The sequence below is a fragment of the Theobroma cacao genome, chromosome 4, assembly GCF_053813885.1.
Source record: "Theobroma cacao isolate CCN51 chromosome 4, ASM5381388v1, whole genome shotgun sequence".
NCBI lineage: Eukaryota > Viridiplantae > Streptophyta > Magnoliopsida > Malvales > Malvaceae > Theobroma > Theobroma cacao.
The window spans coordinates 27,561,419-27,581,359 of record NC_142642.1 but is presented as its reverse complement, the minus strand read 5'-3'; the positions used below and the strand labels follow the sequence as shown (position 1 = coordinate 27,581,359).

The 19,941-nt window shown below is 33.0% G+C and overlaps 1 protein-coding gene and 1 pseudogene across 1 annotated transcript; one reads left to right on the top strand and one right to left on the bottom strand.

Annotated features, from left to right (window-relative positions):
• Positions 1-1,926: 1,926 nt before the first annotated feature.
• LOC18601810 (basic leucine zipper 43) lies at positions 1,927-2,688 on the bottom strand. The gene has a single exon (XM_007032878.3). The coding sequence runs from the start codon at positions 2,652-2,654 to the stop codon at positions 2,109-2,111; it is 546 nt and encodes a 181-aa protein (XP_007032940.1). The 5' UTR covers positions 2,655-2,688; the 3' UTR covers positions 1,927-2,108.
• Positions 2,689-18,160: 15,472 nt separating this feature from the next.
• Positions 18,161-19,429, top strand: LOC148763222 (uncharacterized; annotated as a pseudogene).
• Positions 19,430-19,941: the final 512 nt, after the last annotated feature.

Here is a 19,941-nt window from a genome sequence, read left to right as displayed (position 1 = left end):
CTTTATACTACTCTGATACCATGTTTAAGGTTGACTAATATCTAGAGAATAAAGATGAACAGAGAGTAATGAACTAAAAAGAATTGGGAGAAAAATGAAGGACACATTTCATTAAGCATCAGCTGAGTATATAAAATCGGTGATGAAAGAGAAAACTTTTACAAGAACCAACTATACAGACACCTAAGCTGGTATTCTTATATTCCAAGAGCATAGGGATCTGTGATAGATACCTTGACACAATAACAAACACTAAGCAACCAAGAGAAACAGCCTAATTTGAAAGAAAAAAAGACAATGAAATCCCTAACAATTGGGGAAATAGTAAATTGCAACAGTAACCAAATAAAGTAAATAAGACACTTGGTAAATATAACTTGAGACCAAAAACGACAGTAAACAAAGCTTCAAACGACATACTCCTCCCTCAATGCAAAAACGGCACCTTATTGATCTCTGTCTTCTGCCTTAGTGCCAAACTCAGCAAGCTACAACACCATTTCTCAACAGTAAACTAAAACCAAATGCAACCATTGTAGTTCTTTTGATCTTATTTGAAGTATGAACAAAGGAGAAGGGAACTTATTTGCCTCCATTTCATCATCTGTTGCATTCTGAAGCCTCCAAATTATTATGGATAACCTTGTTTTCCTCCCTGAATACCTTTGAGGCAACAAGCCTGTAGTGACTTCTTTATGCTAATTATGTATTTGGAAGATGTAGAACAGAAGATAAATTATGGGACTTGATTTTTTTTTGCATTAATTGGAAACTCATTCGTAATGATCTTTAATCTTTTCAGATTGTAAGTTTCTGTTGGAACTCCTTCCTTGCGTTCTGCTAGAACGTGGTTTCTCGGTCTGATAAACAAAAGGGAGCTCTACTAGAACAAACGAGAAAAAGAAAAAGCAACACAAACAAGGGGGGAAAAAGGTAGTGCGGGAATGAACTTTAGGTATTTGTCTTTCAAGCAATAGGATTCGAAATCACAATTCCCCATCAATGTGAATTAGCATCTTACCGCCTGACTAGAACTGTGGTTGTACAAACTTGGGATATTTGTAGCTAAAGTGAACTCTTGTTTTTGCAATTGCATAAATCTTGATGGGAATCAAATTAATATACAATTGTATCTAGACATGATCATGAGGAGATGAAACTCGATGCTTGAAGATTTTATAACTTGACTCATGGTTTTAATAAAAATATCTGCAGATGTTGTAAGACGTGCAAAAACAAGTCTTTGAAGAATCTTCAAGAAAAGTTGAAAAAATCAGAGAGAAGAAACCATGTCTTGTTGTAGCAATAACGTGTTGTAGAGGAAGAGATGCAGTTTATGATGTAGGGCCAAAAAATACAAGGTGTGTTGTACCTGTGAAAACTAGGTGAGAAACTATGTGGAACAGTGCATGGTATTAATTGGAAATCCCATAGTTTTACTTTTTAGGGTAGTCCCTGTATTATGAACCAACCCCCACCCCACCACCTTTTCTTTCTGTGTCATGTCCTACTCTCCCCCCACCTGATACCACTTATGGCTCCTTGCAGTAAACCTGATGGTGTTAGTTCTCCCATATAATATTATAGTGCATAGAATTTTGCTTCCCCTGCATATATTTATCAAGCTTTTTTCTGGTATATTTTTATCGGTTACTGGAGCAACATTTTTCACGTATCTTGCTATATATGAGCTGTTAATATAGCTAGTAATTGGTAATAGGTGGAGAGAGACGGCATGAATATAAAAACCGACCTGAAAAACACCAATCAACATATTTCAATTCTTATATATTGAGACTTATAGGAAATATAATTTAAACTTGGAAGAGACTAAAACCAACAGGAAAGCTGGGCCGGGGGCGGGGGGCGGGGGGCCGGGGGTGGGGGGCGTGTAGCTAGAGATCAAAAAGACTATAATCGAGGATTTAAATGAAATTGCCCAAAACATGTTATTCTCATTTCCTTAATCTCATACATCTTAAAGCTAGGCACAGACCGGTTGACTTCCGCCTATCAGAAGAACCAAAAATGGAAAACGGATAAATAGGACCGTTGCCTCTGTCTTGGCCTAGCATTTAGATAAAATTTGTGATGAACAGGTTTAGGACTCAGTTTTCAGATAAACCATGTTCCAGGGCGATATCTTCCAGGTCTCTCAAAGTTGAGTAAGGGCTACTCAATTGCATGTCAGAGAGCATCTGACGAAGTTCAGAGGCTTCCTCTTTGAGCTGAGCATTTTCTTGAAGAACCTTGTCATGACTCTCCGAAACATGGTTCAGCTTATCTATAAGCTGGTGGTTCTCATTCCGGAGCCACACTACCTGTGACCAGAGCTCATCCAGGTGCCTTTGTTTGCGCATACGTGATCTACGTGCAGACTCTCTATTAGATATCATCCTCCTTTGCTTCCTCTCGTTGATGAGACTTAGTTGTTGCTCATCTGCTTCATCCGAAGTCGAGTTGCTGCTAAGACATGATGAATGGGGATTGATTTCCTGAAATTGAGGAGGGATATAGAAATTATACAGGGGATTTGAGAATCTGTTCAACTCAAATGTGGGTGTGTTGCTATGATTCATGCCAAAATGCGCTGAATATGGGGATGGATTGGAAGGAACTAGATAGTGGAGTCCTGAAACCTCACTCGGCTGCATGTCTTGGACCAGGGAAAAAAGGGACTAAATCTTGGAGGAGAAGATGAATTACCTAAGCTCTTGTTTGGAAGGGGAAAGGAAGCTCAAGGAGGGGAGGTTCTTATAGAGTGGGAAAAGGTTGAGATGGTCCCACTCTTGGCAAATAAGAGCAACAGTGTGAAAGTTACTTAAAGCTTAGACCTCTTGAATATCATGCAGATCATGTCTATATTTTTGCATAGATGAGTGCATACCAGATGCAAAATATACATAAATTTGTGCACTTATAGATGTGGTACCTAGGTCATGTTTACTCACATGCATGATTGCACGCGCGCATACATGAACAGGGAATGCAAATTGTGTTGTGGATAATCATTTTCAGATCGAATTCTGCTTACATCAGTGAGAGAGATAGAGTTTGTATTGTGGGGAGTATAATTATTTTAATGGGGGAAATGTTTTGGCTAAAGAAAGCAAAGGAGAAAAATGGGCATTCAAGAAAGTCAATCTTTAAAGTGGGGATGTGTTATTTCCAAGCAAAGTTCATTTAGAATTGGGCTTTTACTCAAAATGCTCTTGAGCCAATAGAGCCTTCTGACGTAAGGAATGGAGGGGGGAGGTTTGGCACGAGATGCCTTTTCTCCATGTCTCTAATTAGTAAAGATTGTTTATGGAGTTGATGACTCAACAACCACTTCAGTTAGACGCTTCACCCAAAATAATTCTAAATAAACAGTTTCTAACCCTAATTAGTGTCTGGTTTTCAGTAGCAGAGGCTTCTGGTTCATATAATCAATAGTGTGCAGTCACTGTTGCTCAACAAATTGGCGAAACAGAATTTCGACATCAATTCCTATTTTGGAAGAATAGCTGATGAACAATCTGGCTTTCAAATAGTTCTACTGTACTTGAATGTAATCTGATGTTTATTTAGTTTCTTTGCCATTTCTTGGCAGAAATGAAAAATTGTTGGGTCAATATTTGATTCTGTTGTGGATAATGAAAAGTTTCACTAAAATCAAGTGGACAAAGAGTTATATTATGAGATTTTTTTCATAGCGCTTGTTAAGATGGATTTCAAGTGCCAGCATCCATGGGATATCTACTGACAGCCATAATCTGCTGGTTCTTCCTTTTGAGCTTATATTAGATATGAAAAACACAGCAGAAACTAGGTGGGCAGATTAATATAGTGACTTCTTGTGGTCCAAGATGTTCTATGCACTTATTTAAAATAGGCCAACAGTATCTTCATTGCAACTTTTCTCTCGTTATTATTTATATTTAGTTGGTATGACATTTGCTGACTTTAACGAAAAATCCAAGTGCAAGTTGAGATCTGCAAGATTGTTTTTATTTTTTATTTTTTGCTCAAGACACATTTTTGAACAAGAAAAAAGGAGAGAGCAATTCTTCTTTTCCTTTGGCAAACAACTCTCTTTTTCCCTTTATTTTATTTTGTATAAAAGCATCATGTTATATTGGAAACTTCCTGCTAGCTTAAAATCCAGTTGAACTTAATCTCAACTTGATTGTGAGAATGTCCTATATAAGGCCACTTGATTTGAGCACATAGAAGTGATCCTGCTGAAATTTGTACCCTTATACAAAACTTGGGTCAATTCCTACTATCTCTTATTTTGAAAGGGTCATTCAAATTTTGTCAAAGTACTAGATATAAAGAGCTTGGATGTTTCCAATGAGATCAAAATACAACATAATTGAGATACATGCTGAGCAAACATTCTATGGGGCCTCTTCGCATAAGAATAAGAGCAGAATCAAGACATACAATGCGAGTAAACATTCTTCACATTTTCATATCATTTGAACCTTCATTGTAATAATCTTTGATATTATCTTGAACCTTCATTGTAATTATCTTTGATATTATCTTGTACATAATAGAAAATATCTACCTAAAGGTTTTCTTACTTGTATAGATTATCAAATACCCAAATCTTTGAGAGATAGCGAGGTTATAACTTAGTTTTCAAAAATTAATGTTAGAAGTTTTATCTAAACCTTTAAAAGATAGAGAGGTTTTACCTTAATCTTCATAAGGTATTTGTATTGTGTCAAAAATGGTATAAAGCAAAGACGGCGCAAAAGAGAAAGTTGAGAGAATATCTGACTGTTCTCATTGAATAATTTCCCTCATAGGGTACAATACTGAAATTATTAGTTTATATATGCACAGCATTTACAAAAGAAGACAAAAGAGAGAGAAAACATATTTAAGCCTTTAAACTAACTTGAATCAACTAACTTAACAGAAATTTAAAACAGCTTATTAGTGAAATGATGCGTTTCACACCTATATCTTGCCTTGGTGCTATGTTTAAGTGAAACAATGCGTTTAGAGCACCATGTGTCCTGCTATGGCTTCAATTCTGTCGAGTATTGATTTCTTTCTCTTCCCTTCCTACTTCACCTTCTTCTTCACTTAATTCTCAACCATTTATGAATTTGGACTTATTGATTCTTCATTTTTTATACTCCCCCTTAAAAGAAATGGTGGATATTGTTCACGTTCATCTTGCTTAGTAAGTTTTAGAATTGCTTTGGTTGCAATGCCTTAGTGAACATATATCCTATCTACAGATTTGTTGAAATATATAATGGTTTGATTTCTTTTGCTATCACTTTTTCACGAATGAAATCACAATCCATTTCAATATGCTTTGTCCTCTCATGAAGTACTAAATTTCTACTGATATATTTTGTTGATTGATTGTTTGTTTAAAGTTCCACAGCACCTTCATGATTGATTCCAAAATCTGATAGCAGATATTTTATGCACATGATTTTACAGCATGTTGCAACCATTGATCAATATTCTACTTCTGCAGAACTTCTTGCAACCATTACTTACTTCTTTGACTTCCAACTTATCAAAGAATCCCCAGTAAATATGATGTATCTCGTAATTGATCTTCTAGAATCAGGGCACCCTGCCCAATTATTGTCACAGTAGGCTTGATTCTCAAATTTGATTTGGACTTCATTTTAATACCTTGTCCAAGTAAGCCCTTTAAATACTTTAACACTCCATGAGCTGGTATCAAATGTTTAAGTGAAGGTTTCTCCATGACCTGAGATAGGACTTGGACTGCATATGAGATGTTAGGTCTACTAAAAGTTAAAAAAAGTAACTTACCAATGAGCTATCTGTAGTTTGTAAGTTCTGCTAGTTTATCTGCTTCTTGAGTTTTGTTCAACTTATGGTTATAATCCATAGGTGTAGCAACCGACTTAGCACCTAGTAATCCATACTCTTCCAAAAGCCTTGAGGTATACTTTCTCTAACATATAGAAATCTCATCAAGTGATCTTACAGTTTCAAATCCCAAGAAGAATTTAACATCACTAAGACCTTTTAACTTGATTATTTACTTAAAAACTCTTTAACTTCACTTGCTACCTTATTAGATGTGCTGCCAATCAAAATGTCATCTACATATAATAGTAATGCAATAAAGTCTCCATTGGTTGTTCTTTTAGTAAATAAAGAGTAGTCTACAGTTGATTGATGAAATCCATGCTACAGGATAGATGCTGAAAATTTGGCATTCCATTGTCTAAAAGCCTATTTCAATCCATATAGTGACTTATGTAGCATGCAAACTAAGTTGGAATCTCTAGGATTCTCCCCCTTGATAGAATAACCTTTTGGTAATTCCATGTACACATTCTCTTCTAGATCTCTATGCAAGAAAGCATTGTTCACATCCAATTGTGATAATGACCAATTATATACTACTACAAGTGCAAAAAATACCGTTATTGTGGTTTGTTTTGCAACTTGACTGAAGGTTTCTTAGTAGTCAAATCCAGCAACTTGATTATATCCTTTTGCTACCAACCTTGCCTTGTATCTTTCAACCTGTCCATTTGCCTTGAGCTTTACTTTGTAAACCCATTTGCATCCTATTACATGTGAGTTAGGAGGCCTATGTACTATGCTCCATGTATCATTATCTTCCAAAGCTTTAAGTTTAAGCCTCATTGCCTCTTTCCAATGTGAATGATTAATGGCTTCATGATAAGAACTTGGCTTATGTATTTGTGATACTGAAAAATTGAATGCTTCATGTGCAGGTGATAGGTACTATGATGACAAGTGTTTAGATATAGGATGAGTAGTAATAGCATTTGTGTGCTTGCAGGCAAGTCTGTGTAGTATGCATCAAGGTATTTTGGAACTTGCCTAAGCCTTGAACTTTTTCTAGTTTGAAAATATGTTTCCAAATCATTGATGTTTTGATCATTACTGTTTTCAATAAGGGGTTGCATATTGTCAATTATAGTAGACAGGCTAACTATATTAGGTGAATTTTCTAATAACTCATGAAAGCTTGATGTAATTGATGTTTGGGAAGAAGAACCAAGTTTAGATAAAGGTGTTTCAACTATAGGTTGATTTTGGAAGAGATAATTTGGCTGGTAAAAGTCAAAATTTTCTAAGTAACTAGCATGCACATCAGGTGTTTAATGAAATGCAGAAGGTTGTGTGCTATGCTTAGATGATTGGAATGGGAATACATTTTCATGAAAAACAATATTTCTTGATATAAGGAATTTATGTGCATCTAGATCATATACCTTATAACCCTTAGTGCCACTTGGATATCCTAAAAAGATACATTTGTTTGCCCTCTTTTCTAATTTCTTTCTATTTTGTGATAGTGTAGATATAAAACAAAGGGATCCAAAGACTCTGAAATAATCATCTAATGGTGGTTTTTGGTATAGTAATTCAAAGGGTGACTTATTCTTTAGTATCCTGCTTAGCACTTTATTGATAATATGTACTACTATGAGTACAACATCCCCCCAGAAGTGAAATGGAATACCTGATTAATGCAACAAGCCCTAGCAACAACAAGGATATGTTGATGCTTTCTCTCGACTACCCCACTCTATTGAGGTGTCTCAACACAAGATAATTGATGAACAATTTCAGTTTTTAGATAAAAATCACTTAACCTAAACTCCTGACCAATGTTAGACCTTAAATGTTTGTTGCCAGACTAAATTACCTTTGAACATATTTTTCAAAAGTTAGGACAATTGTTAAAACATCAAACTTGCTTATCTTTAGGAAAATCCAAGTAAAACGATTGTAATCATCTACAATTGTAAGAAAAAATCTATGTCTAGTTAATGTTGGTGTCTCATATGGACCCCAAATATTTATATGCATCAATTCAAATGCATTTACAGAACTTTGAATATGCACTGGAAAAAGATTTTTTTTTTTGTTTTGCTGAAGATCATACTTCACAAAGTAAATCATATGTGCACTTAATGTCAAGAAACTTTTGATTTATTACATTGATCCTTTCAGCATGTATGTCGCCTAGCGTAAAGTGCCATAGATCAAAAGATTTTTGTCCTATTTCAATAGATAAAACTTTTGGAGAATGTACAAGTTTTTCTAAACAGAAATTTGAATATTCTTGTTTATCTTGCGTCAGATTAAGTCTAGATATGGCTCTAGCAACCTTAATCACTGTCCATGAAGTTATGTCCTGAAGAACACTATGCTTGTTAGTGAAAATTGCACATCTTTCCTTATCATTGGTTAACTGATCTATTGAAATAAGGTTGAATTTGAAACTTGGGACACACGGAACATTATAAAGTGTCAATGATGAGTTCAGTTTGACTTTCCCTATATGAGAAACAGGTACTTTTCTATTGTTTGGTAGTTGAACAAAACAGTTTTCTACAGATTTGACACAAGTAAAGCTATTTAGGGAATAAGATAGTTGATTTGTAGCACCTGAGTCCATTATCAAATCATTTTGTTTAATCATGTTAGTATCCACATTTCTATACTTAGATGGCATATTATTGATAGTATTGAAAAAATGATGCCTTGAGATAATACCTGCAAAGGCTGAGTTGATCAATGAGTGTTTGGAAGGTTAGGTAATGGATGGACGGTTCTTACCATTTTTGCCATTTATATCATTCACATTCAAGAGTTCCATCAACTTGTTTACCGATTGTTGAAAGACAGATATTTGAGACATGAAACCAGATTCACCTAAATCCTCCTGTTGCTCAGCTTGAAGATTATCCTCCCCTACTTCATAGTTCCCTGTGACATTGTTTGTTGTTGTTGATTCCCTTTTCTTATAATTTCCCTTCCCTTTTTGTGAACTTAAAGCCCTTAAGAAATCCAATAATTCTATAACATTGATCTTTGATGTACCCTTTCTTACCACAGTGATGGCAAACAATGTCTTTCCTCCACTTCTTCTTACTGTCAACATTAACCATCATGGCTGAAGATTCAATGATTGGTTGAGTTTGAAACATAGGATTTCTTTGAGTCTCTTCCTTGAGAACAAGACTACAAACTTTATCCACTCCAGGAATGGGATCTATGAGTATGATTTGAGATCTAATGGCTAAAAAAGATTCATTCAAGCCATTAAGAAACTTGAAGACCATATCCTTCTGATATTGGTCAATATATCTCTTAAAATAGTTTGGATTGAAACTCCCATATTCACAATGGGGCAATGGCCTGTACCTTTTCAACTCTTCCCAAACTCTCTTCAATTCAACAAAGTATGTGTCAACTGTCCTAGTTCATTGAGTGATACTACCTAAAGTGTATTGAAGATTACATACTTTAGTATCATCAGGTTGAGTAAAATTTTGCTTAAGTGTTTTCCATATTTCATAAGCAAAGTCCATATAAAATATCGTTGATACTACAAGTTGTGTGATTGATCCAGCAACCATGCCACAATTAAGTTGTTGCAGTGTGTCCATAATGGAAAAAGGGGATCCGTGATTTCAAGCTTGAGTGTTGTTCTATTGATGAATCCTATTTTGTTTCTAATAGAGAGTGCAAGCATGAATGCTTTGCTCCAAGCCACATAGTTATTGGTAGTGAGCTTGAGGTTAACAAATATTGAACCTAGATGGTTAGTATGATGTAGGTAATAAGGTGACTAAGGGTCATCTATTGGTGGGATTAGGGTGACTTGTGTATTAGTTTATGTAGTGGTCTGTCTAGGGCTTGATTTAATAGAGTCAGCCATTGTTCAAAAGAACAGTGAAAGATGATGATGAAATCAAGGGAAAGATGAACAAAAGGTTTTTGAAATATTTTTTAGAAATACTTACTAGAAAATCAAAGAAGCAACAAATACTAACTGTCTTCTATGGTAGGCTAAATGTGGAGGTTCATTATGTCCTCAGATCTACCTGCTCTGATACCATGTCAAAAATGGTATAAAGCAGAGACAGTGCAACAGAGAAAGGTGAGAAAATATCTAACTATTCTCATTGAATAATTTCCTTTATAGGGTACAATATTGAAATTATTAGTTTATGTATGTTCAGCATTTACAGAAGAAGACAAAAAAAGAAAGAAAACATATTTAAGCCTTAAACTAACTTGAATAAACTAACTTAACAGAAATTTAAAACAGCTTATTAGTGAAACGATGCGTTTCACACTTATATCTAGCCTTGGTGTTGTGTTTAAGTGAAACGGTGCGTTTAGAGCACCTTGTGTCATGCTATGGCTTCAGTTCTGCTGAGTCTCAATTGCTTTCTCTTTGCTTCCTACTTCATCTTTTTCTTCACTTGATTCTCAACCATTTATGCATTCTGTGGACTTATTGATTCTTCATTTTTGATATATTGATTGAATTAAATAGTGACTTGAACTCCTTATCTAGTTAAGGGAGAAGACATATATACCATGAGGAAGGGTTGAACCTCTATAAATCGTGCTTGCAATTGATCTCTTTACCCTTTATTTATTATTTTTATTGCATCTACTCTCAGTTAAATATTTATTAAGTTGTCATCATCCTAATATTTGACATATTTTTTTGGAAGTTAATTTTGTGAAAAAAATTTTTAGAAATTCAGTTCATACTCTCTTGGATTATTTACTCTAATTGAGCTAACCATTTGCTAATCTGGTTTTGGGTCATGACAGGTTGTGCTGCTAAATTGAAGCTGTCTGTTATTGCTATTGAGCGACGGTTGCTGTTAAGCTTGGAGTTCCCAGCTTCTATGTCTTGCTAAGCTGTTGCTGAACTTATGCTAAGCTCTTGTGCATTGATAATTGATGCTTGGCTAAGTAAGGCTGTTGTTGTTGCTTTTGTTGATTTGTTGATATTGGTCTGAGTTTAATTTGCTTTGAGTAGAGCTTTGGTTGCACTATTGACAATCATTTACAAGATAATCCAAGTATTTACTATTTACAAGTAATCGAACAATTGAATTATTAGACAACTTTTATATTTTAAAACACATGAGAAATTGCCTTTGGTCTTTAACTACCAACTAAGCAAAGTTTGATGGTGGGAAGTTCTTTTAATATAATGGGGGATGTAAAATGTACTTTGAGATGCATTGGTCCACTTTATAAAAAGGCATTTCTAATGCTTCCACAACCAAAATCCCATCGAGGCAAATGCCTTCTCCCCTGCACTTTATTATGGTCAGGTTGGGTGGACTACATAGTCAACAATATCATTAGACAGATATAGACCCCTCTTTTTTTTCTTGTCTTGTGCTTGTTTATCTCCTTTTTAGTTCTTTCTATTAATTCCAGTTTAATTTTAATGTCAATTTTATAATAATTCCCTTGTTGGGATTGAGAGTATAAAGTTGCAATAAGTAGTTGAAGACATAGATAAGTATATGTCTTTTTGTCCATTGTACTTGTTTTAAGCACTGTACAGGTAGATGTTGAATTTAGCTTGTCAATGTTGCCCCCAATTAGACATCATAAGCTGAATTTGACTATAGCCATTTGATCTTCATTTCCTTGTTTGGTCTTATATAAAACAAAAGGAGAGATATTAAATTGAAGTACTTGTTTGGTGTTAGAAAATATTTTATACTTCTCATTTTCACTTTCATACAAAATATGATCAATAAAATAAGATAGATGTTAACTATATTTAGAGGAAAAAAAGGGAAATTAGAAAATTAGAGTTTTCAATTTTAATTACTTACCGTACTTCTTTTTATATCTATGGTGAAGGTGAAGAAAGAAATTAAGTTACAAAAGCAAGGTCAGAGTAGAGTTCGTTTGATAAAATTCATTAAAACATTCATTGAAAATAATTAAATAAATAAATTTAAAATTGAGTTGCATGTCAGCTGGCATATGATGGTAGAAATCCAAACTTTCCTTTTCTGGCAGGTTTGTTTTTGGGAGTAATAGGAGCAGGACTTTCTATCTTTTGATGTGTCTTAATATTCATGTAATCATTCCCTCCACCCCAATTTTATTTTTCTCTTTTTCTCAAATATTAATTAATTTTCTACTTGTGATTGAGGAAGTAGCTTGATGATAGTTTTAAGAAGTAATGAATCACATTATTTTCAATTTTTTTGATAAATATAAAATATAAGATAAAATACTTTCATTTTCTAAATTTTAGTCGAAATTTCAAATATTAATTTTCGAAATGGACACTTCATCTTAAAAAAAAATCTTTTATTGAGCACATAAATCCAGCTGTTAGTGTTTTCGTTAGCTTAATGAAGTGATAATATTGAAATGATAATTTTACCATTTATTAATTTTAAAAATTACTATCATATAATTTTTATTATTTTTTAATTAATTTTTTTATTAATTAAAAAAAGGAGCATTGATTGGTGCTTCTCAAGAGAGGGAAGCACTGTGCTCCCAAAGGGGAGGGAGCACCACATCGGTTCTCCTAAGGGAAGAGAGCACTAGATCCCCTCCCTTGGGCGCACCGATCTGGTGCTCCCCTCCTTTAGGGAGCACCCTTTTCTTGGAGAACTAGGGAGCATCAATCAGTGTTTTTTTTTTTTAATATAATAATAATTTTTTAAATTAATAAAGAATAAAAAGTATTTATCTTTTTCATAACATCTATTAACAGTATTTATACTTTTTTAACAGAATGTCCATTGCTAAAATTAATAGATCCCGTTTAAAATTTTAATTAAAATTTAAAAGTGTGGAGGTATTTTACCCTAAAACATACCTTAATAAAAGAAATCTATTGACATATATTGATTGAAAAAGTTATCATTTAAATGATTTATTACCTATGATAGTCTTTTAAAATGTTTACTTCTTTAATTTTAGAGAACTGATGTTAATTAAGTTCCAGCCTATCTTCTTCGAATAAAAACATTTATATAAGAAGAGAAATCTTATATGATTAAATAAATGATGTATATATAAAATCTTATTCATAAACTATCTCTAATTAAATATTGTAATCTAATTAAGTAATAATATTATATTATAATTTTAATGAAATAATTTATACAATTATTAAGCAAAAACTATTATCATACTTTACTCTCTTTTTCAATTTTAACTCTTTTACACTACAAATCTTGTTAAGAAATTTGACTTTAAAATTTTTAAGTGCCCAAATATTTTTGGCTATACCATTGTCCCAAAATCAAATTTCACCAGTATCGAAGAGATAAAGGTGTTTGCTTTTATTCTCTAACCTCCAAGTTGATCATTGAATGTACCTTTCACACAACTCGAGTGATCAAAAGTTCAAAACCGAAAAAGAGAAGTCTTCAGTCTTATGATTTACAAGGACATCTCTCTCTCTCGTGTCTCTTATGTGAAAGCTATGATTTGAACTTCATCATACCCTCACCCAAGTTTACATATCTTATCTACCTCTCAAAATCACTCCCCATAACCCTTTGTATCATTCCCATAATGCCCTTGCATTTCAGGTTCCATCATAAAAATGACAAGGGCATTTCGGGGAGAAGAATGTCCCAACTAAGGGACATTTCCCTAGAAAAACGATTTGGGTTATGCACGGATGGGTACGTGATGTAACTGGTACAACAACTTTTAGTACCAAAGCGACCAAACAAGGGCGCCACAAACGAATTATAACAATAATGAATTATGCAAGGGTAGGCCAAAAAGAAAGAGAAAAAAGCTGGCGCATGATAGTGTCAATGTGGGCCCTTTGCTAACCAGCGCGCGTGGTTGCCTAGTGCACCTCCCTACCACCCTATTGCTCAGCCTGTCAACTCATGCAAAAGAAAACCCTATTTTCTCTCTCTCTTTTTTTTTTGGTTTTTAAATTCCTCCTTTTCTAAGAGTTTTCTTTTCCTTTATCTTTTTATTTTATTTTATTTTGTTTTTCTCTTTCTCTTTCTTTACCTTTCAAGGGCTTTTTCAGGTTCCCACACTTATCAAAGGGGAGGCTTACAAATTTGGGGTAGTGTCACTTCTACAATTTATGCACCCCACTAAGGCAACCTACGACAATATTTGTTGAATGGTGTAATATAGTGACAAATGACCGCATCAAGTTTTCTATCCATAATATCCAAATAATGACATGTGAAAATCATTAGAAATTATATTGTTCTAAGTACTTATCTATAAATAATATATAAATATTGAATACAAATGTCTACATTTATTTAATTTAAAGTAAAAGAATAATTCATTTCATACTCAATGTATTTGAGTGGATCAATAATTTTAAAAAGCACAAATAGACGTAGATAACTAAAATTATCATTTTTTAACATATTCTTTTTTTATATTACAAAAACGAGATCAAATCTTAATAAATCCAATCCTTTTATAAAAGTTAATAATTGTTCAGCTAAACTTGAAATTTTTTTATTTTTCGATACATAGTAATTAATTGTTGTTTTAATTTCTTATGACAGACATTGCCTATATATTAATTTTATTTTTTATAGAAACGAAATCAGAGACATGAATGGACATTCAATGCCTCTTCCTCCACTAAGCAAAGCCGCATTACCTTACAATTATTTTTCTTATACGACGACATGAGATTTCTAGAGATTGGTTGATAAAGGATAAGCCCATCATCAGCTAACACCTTCTTCATTATTTCTTCCTTTTTGCACTACTTTTTTCCTCTTGTCTAATTAACATTTTTTTTTTCTTGTTATGACCCATTAGCTAATTACATAGTGATTAATTAAATAACATTTTAATGATATTAATAAACTAAATTTGTCAATTGTCTTCTTTAGCTAATGCTTAATTAATTGGTGGGTGGTGCAAATTTGAGTAAGACTGACTTGCACGCATATAGTTAATTACATGCGCTTACGTACTTAGGTGAAGGTCTTTGTCCACTTACAATTGTGGATAAGAAAGGTGTTTGGTTTTTTTAAGAAAATGGGCAATTTTGCTTTGTTTTATTTATTTTAGGGTAAAACAAAACTTCATCATCAACACTGTCTTTTTTGTTATTGTCTTTTTTATTCTTATTATTAGTATTATTGTTGTAATGTCAATCTTATTATTAGTATTATTGTTGTAATGTCAATCTTTTTCGACAACCCCAAATACTATTTAATTGCTTATCTCACGAGCCATGATGCCGCACGAAATTAAGAGAGCTACTAATAACTTTGGGTTTTAACCAATAAATTAATGAGCTACTTTTTTTTAGGAAAAAAAAAAAAGAATTGGAAGTGCTTTATAACATGACATTTAAATAGTCATACCTGACCGCTTTTGTATGGATAAATGCAAAGAGTTTGCTTGATTTTTTTATATTAAAAAAATTTGTCAAATTGAGATATTCATGTGGTTTGAGAATTTTTTTCATTTCGGCAAGCCACTTAGATTCAAGAACTGACATGATTTTCCTACTAGTGACTCTAATGATTAGGATGTGGCCAAAACCGACCAAACTGCCGCATTTGGGTTTTCACCTACATGGTTGAAAAATAGTGAGAATTAATTAAAGAGGAGAAATGTGAAGAAAATAAAATAAACGTGAACCTAATGGATTAGGTTAAGAGCCTGATTGGCTAGCTATAGCGGTGATATTGTTCTAAATGGCGGGAAAGCTTTTTACAGCATTGATTGCTATTATATGGACTTCATCATGTAATTCATGAGATTTAGTTCTAACTAGCCAAACTTGATTTATAAATCTAATTCTACTGCATCTATCTCTGTTTTAGTTAACAAAGGTTTAATATCACAATTCACTATGAAGAGAGGTCTAAGGTAAGATGTCCACTTTCTTCTTTTTTGTCCCATATAGCTATAGAGTCCTTAAATGATCTTTGTTATAAAAGCAAACTCTATTGGAGTTTTGAAGGGTATTCCAATTAGCAGCGGCACCTTTTTCATTTTGCAGATGATAAGATTTTTTTTTTTTGGTAAATCTTACCTTTAACAGTTCATAACTCTAAACAGCGCGTTTGGTAGGGGGAATAGCTATGATATTCCCATGCCATTCCACGTCCTTTGTTTGGTTGTCAAACAAGGTGAGGAATAGGAATTCCTTAGACTTGTCATTGGGGTGGGAATGGCTAATACCCTTCCCCCCCTTGGTATTATCTATTCCGTGACCGGGGGAATAGGTTTGAAATATCATTTGACTAAAATACCCTCAATTGATTAAGAAAATCATGACTTTGTCCCATATAAAATCTAATTTTTTTTCTCTCTTTTTCTCCTTCCCCCGTCTTCCTCAACACTTTCAACCGCCCTTCCCTCGAAAAGCATCTCCTCTTTCAGCCAATCTTTGACCGTCTTCCTCTCCTCTCTCAGCCGGCCTTCCCCGTCTACATCTCCTCTCTCAACCGGTCTTCCCCCGTCTTCCCCTCCTCTCTCAACTGGTCTTTTTCCTCTCTCTCAGCCGCTATCTCAGCCGTGGGTCTTCCCCTTTCTCTCAACCGCTCTCACCCGTGGGTCTTCCCCTCTCTCTCAGCCATCCATAGTCTAGGTACTTGCTTCAAATTCTTCAGGTAACAAAATTTTAATTTAAAGGTTTTTATTGTTAGTAGATTTGATTTACTTGTGATTTTGTGTTGTGATTATTATGAATTTTGATTCTGAGTTTTTGGAATTTATGGAAAAAAATTGTGGTTTAAAATTTTTTTTGTTGATTAGGGATTTTAGTGGTAGAAAACAATTGAGAATTTTGGCCGGTTTGGGTAAAATTGGTTTAGTCTACTTATGATCCTAGTTTGATTATCTATATCTTGTTTCTTCTTTTACAAAAAAAAAAAACCGAATGCAATTATTTTTTTTTAGAACAAAACGAGTGTAATTATTTATTTTGTGGGACGGTGCCTGCTAGTTGCTAGTTGCAATGCAACTACTTGGAATCAAGTCTAGATTAAATGACATATCCATCGGTTGTTATCTTAAAATTTTCAGGCAATCTAATTATTAATTTTTTTTTCATTTTTGATTTATTGGATATATATATAATATATTGTCATTATTAAAATTCTCATATGGTGTTATTTTGTTATACCAAAGTTTGATCGAAAGAAATGCATCAATATATATTCTCTTTTCCTTATTGTTCTTTAAAGATTTTTTTTTATCCTTTTTCCTTGCCAGTTTGTTAGTAGAAGCATTTTACTGCTTCTATGTGTATATGTATGTTTAGATATCCGAGGAAGCTGAAATTTAAAAATCATATATTTCATCTAAGTTTAGATTTACTTGATTGCACTTAAGAATTCCTATTGTTAGACAAATTATCTCAATCAAAACATTAATTTCATACAAGTTTTCTCGCTTTCGTACCTTATGAAGTAGAGTAAATATATAATGGTATGTTGTTTATCCAATGAGTTAATTATTACTTCACACGGGTCTCCATATATAGTACGATATATAAATAGAAATGCTCAAATTAAGGTGATAGTTTATGATGGACGTCAGCAATTTGGGTTAAAAATACCAACTTGAGAACTTAATTATAGCAAGGGAAATTAAAGTATATATCGTACACAAGTTTTCTAATTCAACTATGGAATCCAGACATTTTTCATTTGATATAGTAGCAAGTTGTATGACATATATAGCCAAAAAATAGGTACGTTGTTGAAAAAATAAAAGGTATACGTAGTGCCAAACTGTTGTTAATTCTTTAATTTCTAGTAAACATTATAATAGTATGCTAATTATAAATAAGGTTCCATTATCAAGTGTCTATGGACACTTGGTTAAATTGCTATTTTAGAAAATAACTTTTTCATTAGATATACATAAATTTTTATCTTAAATATTCTTACCTTATATATACATTTCCAAAATGATTAGATTCATTATGTGATGATATCTTATAAAGTTAGTTTCACTTTTTTTTTTTAATATGTGTGTTGGATTTAGTTTGACTTTTTTTTTAATATTTGTGTTGGATTTTGCCAAAAGAATGTTGACAACTTAATAATAATAATATTATGATAATAGCAGGAGATAACGATAGCATATAGCATTAGGTAGTGGACCAAAAACCCTTTTGCTTTCTCCTAGTTTTAGAGCACAAATTTTATGGCTTAATAATGGTCACCAAGCAGAAATGTTAATAACCCTCTTTTTCCCTGTCTGTCTCTCTAACCCAGCTGCACCATTTTTCACAATTTTTTCATATGACTTACTTATGGGCTGAAATGTGATCTTGATGTCATTTTTTTTTTTGTTACCATATGGCTTTAATATTTTTCTTACATAATAAAATAGATTAGAATATTTATTTTTTGCAGTCATGGTTCGTTTGTATTTGAGAAGAGATGCTGAACAACGAAAAAGGCTACTAGCTATGTTTAAATTTTATATGGATATTTGTCGTGCTGTTAGTTCATTCTTGACCTTATTGTTTGCAGTGTCGACTTTATGTACTTATAGGCCAAGAGTAAGATCTTATGCATTAGATTTTGCTGCAAATCGAGAGTATGTGAGGCGACTTGTGTATGATAATGATATTTCATGTATTTCACAAATTAGGATGAGTAGGGTTACTTTTTTTAAATTATGTGAAATGTTAGAAAATATTGGAGGGTTGAAGTCAACAAGAACATGCTTGTAGATGAGTAAGTAGCAATATTCTTACATATTATTGCTCATCATGTTAAGAATCGAGTAATTAGTTTAAATTTTAGAAGGTCGAGTGAGTCAATTAGTCGGCACTTTCATAATGTTTTAAATGCAGTCCTGAAATTGCAAGAACATTTGTTTAGAAAACTTGAGCTCATTCCAACAAACTCAACAGACAATCGATGGAAGTGGTTTAAGGTAGATTATTGATCTTATAACTTTTTGTAACTATATATATACAAGACATTAATAGGTTTACTTATTAGTAATTCATTACATCCGATTTGTAGAATTGTTTAGGTGCTCTAGATGGGACATACATCAGAGTTAAGGTGCCAAGTGCAGATAAACCTAGTTATCGCACTCGTAAAGGGGATATTACAACAAATATGTTAGGTGTATGTACACTTGACATGTAATTTGTCTTTGTTCTTCCTAGTTGGGAAAGGTTTGTAGTTGATGGCAGAGTTCTTCTAGATGCACTAAGGAGAAGAAATGGACTTAAAGTGCCTCATGGTAAGCTTTCCTATGATAATGGGAAGGTATTGCAAATTATGTACTATATGATTATTCTACTTAAATAAGTAAATAACTTATTTAGTTTGTTTTATATAGGTTGTTACTATCTAGTTGATGTGGGGTATACAAATTGTGAGGGCTTTCTTGCACCTTTTAGGAGTCAATGATACCATTTGAATGAATGGCGTCAAGGCCATGAACCAAGCAGTCTTGAAGAATTTTTAATATGAAACATGTTGCTGCTCGCAATGTTATAGAGAGATGTTTTGGGTTATTGAAAATGAAGTGGGGTATCCTTGGGAGTCCATCATTTTATCCGATTAGGATACATAATCGGATTATTATAGCTTATTGTTTACTTCATAATTTTATTAGGAGGGAGATGAGTTTTGACCCTATTGAAGTGGATTTAGGGGAATAAGTTGAAACCAACACAGCAGTTGATAAGGATTTTATAAGTATTATTGATCCTACTAATGTTTACGGTAATTTCAGAATGGAATTAGCAAATCAGATGTTCAATGAATGGGAAGCATCTAGGCAAAATGATGATTGACATTTGTTAGGCATATTGATACTGAAGGACTGTTGCTGGGTTTTTTTCCTTTGCCAATTCAAGTTGTGCTTTTTTCTAATTTGTTCTTAATGTCTTATTGTTTTGTCAATTGTTGTTGTTAATTGTGTTGTTTATATTGTACATTTTATCATGTGAATAAAGTTTGACCAATTTTAATATATTATTGAATATATGTCTTTATCTTTTATTTTTTTTGCATTATAATAATATTTTTTATAATTAAATATTTGGTGTATGGTAGAAAACAATGTCCACATCTTCAACACTAGTTTCTCAAAGTTCAAAGGGAACCAAAAGAAAATGGAATTATCATGAAGATGTTGCACTTGTTACAACTTTGATTGATTTGCACAATA

Excerpts from the sequence above, each read along its gene's own strand:
- LOC18601810 (XM_007032878.3), bottom strand. The coding sequence starts at position 2,654 with ATGCAGCCGAGTGAGGTTTCAGGACTCCACTATCTAGTTCCTTCCAAT.